Source organism: Callithrix jacchus, chromosome 9 (genome assembly GCF_049354715.1).
Source record: "Callithrix jacchus isolate 240 chromosome 9, calJac240_pri, whole genome shotgun sequence".
NCBI lineage: Eukaryota > Metazoa > Chordata > Mammalia > Primates > Cebidae > Callithrix > Callithrix jacchus.
Genome location: NC_133510.1, coordinates 70,220,944 through 70,229,292, shown reverse-complemented (window position 1 = coordinate 70,229,292; position 8,349 = coordinate 70,220,944). Strand labels below are relative to the sequence as shown.

The following is an 8,349-nucleotide window of genomic DNA, read 5'->3' as shown; positions in this document are numbered from 1 at the left end:
CTCCTACAAGCGCCTCCTTCACCCCCGCCTCCGATCCTTGTCGCGCTCCGCTGGGGAAACCGAGGCAGCCGAGACTGAGAAGGGCCAAGAACGTTAAAAGCGGGGTCAGCGACGAGGCTGGGGCAGCAACCAGAATTCCCGCGCGGTTTCTGGATTCCCCCGTCCACGCGGGGCCCGTTTGCGGGTAAATGCACCACCACGCCCCCCACCACAGCGCAGACCGTTTCCTCTCGCTACAGCTTGTCAGATCCCCCCACCTCCCACTCTGCGCCAGTTTATAGAACAACAATTTGGGGAAAACAATCCGGGCCGAGTGACGGCCCAGTAATTGTGACAAAGTGAGTGCGGGCAACTGGAGAGAGTGCTAGGGCGGGAACGCTGCGGGGCGAGGAGGAGGCTGGGGCACCTCCCCCCGCCCTGCCGCCCCCTAGTTCTTATTCTGGTCACCTCCCATTCCTCTTCTTGACTCTTCTCCAATTCCTCTTTTCCCGGCCCCTCGCGCCTTCCTTCGCTTGTTCCTCCATCGCTCTTCCCTTTCCTCCCGGTAACAGCTCTTCTCTCGCTTCCCTCAACCCACCGCCCTCCCCCGGTTCGCTTTTTCCTCGCTCACTTCTGCCCTCTCCTCCGCCCTCCACTCGTTTCTTCAGCTTTTTCTCTCACTCACGTTGCCCTTTGGCCCCTGGCTCTCCCAGCACAATTCGCTTCTCTCACTCCCCAGTCCTAGCTTCCGGAGATCGAGCTTTGAGCCCCATCCCGACCCCCACTCTCTGGGTCGCCAGCCTGCATTCTTGGGTTCCTTGGCCGGTAGAGCTGGTGGCGCGCTGCTGCCCAGGTGCCCCAGCAGCCATCCCCTTTCCTCTCCCTTGTGTAGCTGCCGCCCCCACCCCACCCCCCGAGCCAGGAGATTGTTTGTCCAGCGGCGGCCGCTGCGGCCCACGCTGTTTGCAAAGCTTAGCGCGCCGTCGCGCAGTTAGGGCCCAATTAAGTCTCATTCATTATTCAGCGCCCCTGTCTGCCCCCGCCCCCAGCAGTCTGAGGCGTCGCTTTGGGGCCCCTCCCAGCCTTAGACCCGCAGTGAGCCCTAAGAGGTTATATAGAAAGCAGCATTTCCTCTCTAGGCCGAGAAGAGGGCTGAGGGCGCCGGGGGTTTGGAGGGATCTGCTTACTGCAGGGAGGTGACACCGGCAAGGCCGACCGTTCCCCACAAACGCCCTCAAGTCCGGATTGGGGGACCTTGGAGATCCACGAGATTTCCAGAGAAAGAAACTGAGGCCCAAGGAGCTGCATGACTTAACCAAGGTCACGGAGTAGAACCCGGGATTGGAGCGAGGCCGGGACATTGAAATGAAGGTGTCTTGCATTGCAGCTCCGTGGCAGCTCAGAGGCGCGGGAAGGCAGACCACCCCCAGCCTCGGGCTGCGGCCTCGCCCTCCTAGTGGTGCCTCCCGCCCTCCATCTCTCTGCTCCGGTTTCTTCCTCTGGCCCTTGGCCCGCGGGACAGAGCAGCCCTGGATTGGGAGGCTCCTCAGGTCTCATGCTCAGGTGCAAAAGCAAAGCCCTTAACTGGAAGGCCCAAAGGCGGGCCCGTGAGGCAAGCTCTGTGGGGGGCTGAGGCCAGCCTGTGTTTGGGGTGGTCCCTCCCTGCAGTAGTCAGCCTGTCAGTGGATGTCTCTGCCTTAGGGAAATTGGAGGTGGAACCTTCCAGTCTTGAAGGTCAACCGACCGTGAAGAGAGGAGCTTGCAGCTTGAGGTGAGGGGGAATCACCTTTCTATTTATGGGGGTGGGAAGAGGCAATCAAGGGCATATTCTTGCATTTACAGGAGTTTGTCCTTTTTTCAGCACTACAGATAGGAGCGTCCCTTGCTCCCGCCAGGCAGCCCCTCAGTAGGGGCCGCCGTGTGCTGCTGTGCCTCGGCATCCGCGCAAGGTGAGTCTGGGACCGCCCGGAGCCGCTCTTCTTCAGCGGCAGCGCCACCTGGCGGCCGTGGCGCCTTGGTGCGGGAGGCACTGGGCCTGGACTGGGCGCTGAGCTCGAGCGAGCTGACGGCGTCTGCAGAGCCTTGCACCGAACTTCCCTGCGAGGGAGGGCGGGAGGAGTCCCCGGCAGGAAGGTGATCTCTAGGGGGCCGGGGAGGGGCCCTGGGGAGGAGCCTGGTCTGGGGACGCCCGACTTCCGTGACACAAAAGACAAAGTCCATTTGGATGGAAGTAGGAGCCGGGCGAGACAGGCCATTTTCACTCTGTAGTCAAAGGAAATGACTGGTCTGATGCGGTCTGGGAGCGGGGCACCCAGGTACGGACGCTCAGTTTGGGACTAGAGGGTGCTGGCTGGTGGTCGCTCCACGTAAAGGGACACTGGCAGGCACGCTTGGCATCTGGTTTAATATAGTGAGGATTCGTCCAGCTGCTGTGGAGAGGCTTTCCAAGCCGGCCCCCCAAAAATGTAGGGTGCCAAGGTCTAGGTCAAACGTAGTTTTCCAGGATATTTTAATAGAGGGAATTCAAGACCCCTTTCAAGTTTGACGTGTGGGAAAATCTCATGACCTGGAGAGTTCGGAATGCTGGAGCCGGGCTAAAGCTTGGGCCCGCTCCAAAGTGTGGTAGGGCAGCCACAATTGGAGTTAAGTCAGGGGTGAGACAGAGACTTTCAAAATGTATGGGAACTTTGGAAAGGCATCCAATGCAGCCCTGCCCCTCCACACATTCCCCCATGAGTCATTTGGGGTCACTGGTCTCAGGGGAGGTCTGAAATTTAAACAGCTTCCTCCTCTAAATCTGGAGTCACTGTGGTTGTTGTAAAGAATGGGACTGAGGTGCTAAAGTGATATGAGATAAATAGCATTGTGGGGACTCAGGCAGATCTGGAGTCTACATTTTTATTTTTTTAATTGAGACACAGTTTTGCTCTTGTCGTCCAAGCTGAAGTGCAGTGGCGCAATCTTGGCTCACGGCAACCTCCACCTCCTGGGTTCAAGTGATTCTCCTGCCTCAGCCTCCTGAGTAGCTGGGATTACAGGTGCCAACCACCATGCCCGGATAATTTTTTGTATGCTTAGTGGAGATGAGGTTTCACCATGTTGGGCAGCCTGGTCTTGAACTCCTCCCCTCAAGTGATCCACCTGCCTTGGCCTTCCAAAGAGCTAGGATTGCAGGTGAGAGGCACTGTGCCTGGCCTGGATGCACCTTTATTAGAAGGAGAAATGGTTGCTGTTTGGAGCCTGGACATCGTCTTATGACTCTGCTTTTCCATCTCTTAGGGCCTAAGGACAACTCTGGAACCATGACGTCCATGATTCTCACAGGGGACCCTGAGATTTCTATGCTGTGAGAAACTGGACCTATTCTGAGACCTTTGCCTTACAGGATGGCCAAGGGGCTCCTGGTGACCTATGCCCTCTGGGCTGTGGGGGGCCCTGCTGGGCTCCACCACCTATACCTAGGAAGGGACAGCCATGCCCTGCTCTGGATGCTGACCCTGGGGGGTGGTGGGCTGGGCTGGCTTTTGGAGTTCTGGAAACTCCCAACCTTTGTAGCTCAGGCCAACAGAGCCCAGGGACAGAGGCAGAGCCCCCGAGGGGTGACACCCCCTCTAAGTCCCATTCGATTTGTCGCCCAGGTGATAGTTGGCATCTATTTTGGCCTTGTGGCGCTGATTAGCCTTTCTTCCATGGTCAACTTCTATATTGTGGCCCTCCCACTGGCAGTTGGCTTAGGAGTCTTGCTGGTGGCTGCTGTTGGCAACCAGACCTCAGACTTTAAGAACACTCTGGGGGCAGCATTTCTCACTTCTCCTATCTTCTATGGCCGCCCCATAGCTATCCTGCCCATCAGTGTGGCTGCCAGCGTTACAGCTCAGAAGCATCGCCGCTACAAAGCGTCAGTAGCATCAGAGCCACTCAGCGTGAGGCTCTACCGGCTAGGCTTGGCTTACCTTGCTTTCACGGGCCCACTGGTATACAGTGCCCTCTGCAACACAGCTGCCACCCTCAGCTATGTGGCAGAAACCCTTGGCTCCCTCTTGAACTGGTTCAACTTCTTCCCCCTTCTTGGCCGCCTCATGGAGCTTTTCCTTCTTCTGCCTTACCGGATCTGGAGGCTACTGATAGGGGATCCTGGCTTCAACAGCAGCTACTTCCAGGAGTGGGAGAAACTCTATGAGTTTGTTCAGAGTTTTCAGGATGAGAAGCGTCAACTGGCTTACCAGGTAAGGCTTTCTTCCCCATCAGTCCTGTCTGGTGGCTCTGGTAGCCCTCATGTGGAAGGACTGTTCTCGTGTCAGTTGGCCAGGCGCTGGAAGCATGCTCTGGCTTCTTTGGGTATCTGTGTGCAATGGGCAAAGGTCACAGAGGCTGTAATAGTGAGTAGGAAAGCTATATGTATATATTGTTTACTTTTTATTGAGGTACGACATATATAAAGTGCGCTAATTTTATGTATACCCCGCTTAGATCAAGGTATGAAACATTTCCAGCACTAAGGAATTTTTTTATTCCCCTTCTCAGCCTATACTCCCACCTTCAGAGGTCATCTCTGTTCTGACTTTTGTCACCATACATTAGTTTTGCTCATTCTTGAGCTCCAAATAGGTGGAACCATCCAATATGTATTCTTTTGCATTTGGCTCCCTCCTTCCCTCCCTCCCTCCCTCCCTCCCTCCCTCCCTTCCTTCCTTCCTGATGGAGTCTTGCTCTATTGCCAGGCTGGAGGGCAGTGGCGTGATCTTGGCTCACTGCAACCTGTGCCTCCCAGGTTCAAGTGATTTTCCTGCCTCTGCCTCCTGAGTAGCTGGGACTACAGGTGCACACCACCACCCCCAGCTAATTTTTGTATTTTTGGTAGAGACGGGGTTTCACCATGTTGGCCAGGATGGTCTTGACCTCTTGACCTCATAATCCATCTGCCTCAGCCTCCCAAAGTGCTGGGATTACAGGTGTGAGCCACCGTGCCTGGCCTTGTATTTGGCATCTTTCATCTTTCATTTAACATAATGTTTATGAGATTTATTTCTCTTGTTACTTGCAATTGTAAATTGTTTTCACTGTTGTAAAGTATCCCATTGTACGATTATAGCACAGTTTATCTACTCCACTGTGAATAAACATTTTGGTTGTTTCTGGTTTGGGGTTATTATAAATAAAGCTGCTTTGAGCTTTCTTGTACATGTCTTTGATGGACGTATATACATTTTATGTCTTTTGTTGGGAAATCTTGTCAGGGATATGAAAGTCCAGGTTGGAAAATGGGCAATTGTGACTAATGGCTCTTGCCATGAGATCTAGAGCTTGTCCATGTTTCAAAAGGCTGGTATTCTTTTCTCTAAAATAATTTTTTTCTTATTATTACTCTGTAATTCTAAGCTGAGCTGCTGGACCTTTCCCATGGGCAGCAAGTAGAAGCCAATTCTAGAGATATGATAGCCTGATTTAGCAAAGGTGCAAGAAGAGGCCCAGGTACTCTGAAAACTTGGGTGACTCTGATTTGTCATCTTCTGTTTCCATAAGGTTTTGGGCCTCCCAGAATGGGCAACAAATGAAGAAATACATCAGAGTTATCGGGAGCTAGTGAAGGTCTGGCACCCAGACCACAACCTGGACCAGACAGAGGAGGCACAGAGGCACTTCCTGGAGATCCAGGCTGCATATGAAGTCCTGAGTCAACCCAGGAAGCACAGGGGATCCTGGAGGTGAGAAGAAATGTCCCCCTGAGGATGGACTTCTTAGCAGAGCTTGGCAACTTGTCCCAAATCTAGCTTTGCCCACAAATGGCATCCCAACAGCATTGAAGAAACTCCTTGGTGGCTCACGCCTGTAATCCTGGCACTTTGGGAGGCTGAGGCAGGCAGATCACCTGAGGTCAGAAGTTCAAGACCAGCCTGACCAACATGGAGAAACCCTATCTCTACTAAAAATACAAAAAATTAGCCAGGTATGGTGGTGCACACCTGTAATCCCAGCTTCTGGGGAGGCTGAGGCAGTAGAATGGCTTGAACCTGGGAGGCAGAGGTTGCAGTGAGCCAAGATCGTGCCATTGCAGTCCAGCCTGGGCAACAAGAGCAAAACCCCATCTCAAAAAAAAGAAAAAGAAACTGCTTGCAGTGGACATGAGAAAACCTTAAAGGAGTGAGAAAGATTGCAGTAGAAGAATGTGTTTATATTCTGAATTTCTGGACTCTTGGCTATTGTAATTTTTTTCTTAAAACCAGAGACTGAGAGGCATATTGTAAAACAATCAAATATCTTTTAGAGTATGTATAACTATTAATTATCAATAAAAATAATTAGAAAAAATATATCTTTTAGAGAACACACCACTTTATCCCACCCATGTTGTATCGATATGTGATGGAGGAAGGTTATTTAACTTTTTTTTTTTTTTTTAAGAGGGAGTCTTGCTCTGTCTCCTAGGCTGGAGTGCAGTGGCACCATCTCAGCTCACTGCAACCTCTGCCTCCTGGGGTCAAGCGATTCTCCTGCCTCAGCCTCCTAAGTAGCTGGGACTACAGGCGTGCACCACCATGCCTGGCTAATCTTTTTTATTTTTCTTTCTTTTTTTTTTTTTCAATTTTCCCAGAAGCCCAAGATCAATTTTCTTTTTCTTTTATTTATTTTTTATTATTTTATTTTATTTTATGTTTTTAATCTTTTTGTATTTTTAGTAGAGACAGGGTTTCACCATGTTGGCCAGGATGGTTTCAATCTCTTGACCTCATAATCTGCCTGCCTCAGCCTCCCAAAGTGCTGAAATTACAGATGTGAGCCACCAAGCCCAGCCTTTTTTTTTTAGAAAGAGACCAGGCTGGAATGCAGTAGCCCATCTCAGCTCACTGCAACCTCTGCCTCCTGGGTTCAAGCAATTTACGTGCCTCAGCTTCTCGAGTAGCTGGGATTACAGGCATGTACCACTATGTCCAGCTAATTTTTTGTGTTTTTAGTAGAGATGGGATTTCACTATGCTGGCCAGGCTGGCCTGAAACTCCTGGCCTTAAGTGATCCACCTTCCTCAGCCTCCCAAAGGGCTGGGATTACAGGTGGTGAGCCTCCATGCCCTACCTATAAAAGAGCTTTAAAAAATTCAGGCCGGGCCCAGTGGCTCACGCCTGTAATCCCAGCACTTTGGGAGGCCGAGGCGGGTGGATCACGAGGTCAAGAGATCGAGACCATCCTGGTCAACAAGGTGAAACCCCGTCTCTACTAAAAATACAAAAATTAGCTGGGCATGGTGGTGTGTGCCTGTAGTCCCAGCTACTCAGGAGGCTGAGACAGGAGAATTGCTTGAACCCAGGAGGCGGAGATTGCGGTGAGCCGAGATCACGCCATTGCACTCCAGTCTGGGTAACAACAGCAAAACTCGGTCTCAAAAAAAAAAAAAAAAAAAATTTGCCAATGAATTTACTTATATACCATAATTTCAAGATCCAATTAATTTTCACACCATTTTAATGTTGCCAAGAATTGACATACATTTGCTTTGCCAAACACTTATAGTTTGTCAGATTATCATGTTGAATTTTCATAGGCTATTAATAATTTTTAATATGATATGTAGCACTACTTCTGTAAAACATAAATATATCCAAAATAATCTATAAGGAAAAAGAGACCAAGGAGTGGTTAGGGTCTTTACTTGATATGGAAAATTATTTTACTGTTCTCAATGTTTTCTTTTGTTTTGTTTTGAGACAGAATCTTGCACTGTTGCCAGGCTGCAACGCAGTGGTACAGTTTCAGCCCACTGCAACTTCCGCCTCCAGGGTTCAAGTGATTCTCCTGCCTCAGCCTCCCAAGTAGATAGGTCTACAGGTGCATGCCACCATGCCTAGCTAATTTTTTATTTTTAGTAGAGACAGGGTTTCACCATGTTGGCCAGGATGGTCTCACATCTTGACCTGGTGACCTGCCCGCCTCGACCTCCCAAAGTGCTAGGACTACAGTCGTCAGCCACCGTGCCTAGCTACTGTTCTCAAATTTTATTATGGGTTTTTGTTACAAAATATGGTAATATTTTAATTTACTCAAGTGGGAACTACTGATAAGCAGTTCTTATTTTTCCAGCATAAGCAAGGCTACAATAAATATCTTTGACTATATGCACTTTTGTTTTTGTTGAAGCTATATCCCGATTAAGTGATAAATAGGGTCAAGCAGAAGACATGGTTTTACAATTTTTATTAATATTGTATCGGGCCAGGCATGGTGGTTCAGGCCTGGCATTCCAGAACTTTTCGAGGCTGCGGTGGGAGGATAGCTTAGCTCAGAAGTTCAAGACCAGCTTGGGCAACCAGCAAGACCTCATCTCTAATAAAAAAATAAAACAGCCGGACACGATGGCAAGTGCCTGTAGTCCCAGCT

At 50.5% G+C, this 8,349-nt stretch overlaps 1 protein-coding gene across 5 annotated transcripts; it reads left to right on the top strand.

Annotated features, from left to right (window-relative positions):
• Positions 1-161: 161 nt before the first annotated feature.
• On the top strand, positions 162-8,288 carry DNAJC22 (DnaJ heat shock protein family (Hsp40) member C22). 5 transcript variants are annotated; one of them, XM_035256917.3, is made up of 6 exons: positions 162-338; positions 1,681-1,750; positions 1,841-1,928; positions 3,259-4,205; positions 5,503-5,684; positions 7,684-8,288. In XM_035256917.3, the coding sequence occupies exons 4-6, from the start codon at positions 3,366-3,368 to the stop codon at positions 7,760-7,762; spliced, it is 1,101 nt and encodes a 366-aa protein (XP_035112808.3). In that variant the 5' UTR covers positions 162-338; positions 1,681-1,750; positions 1,841-1,928; positions 3,259-3,365; the 3' UTR covers positions 7,763-8,288. The 5 variants fall into 5 exon arrangements, with proteins under 5 accessions (XP_035112808.3, XP_078192920.1, XP_054094538.2 ...); XM_078336794.1 differs by lacking the exons at positions 162-338; positions 1,681-1,750; positions 1,841-1,928 and adding exons at positions 2,197-2,294; positions 2,921-3,153; XM_054238563.2 differs by lacking the exons at positions 162-338; positions 1,681-1,750; positions 1,841-1,928 and adding an exon at positions 2,197-2,294.
• Positions 8,289-8,349: the final 61 nt, after the last annotated feature.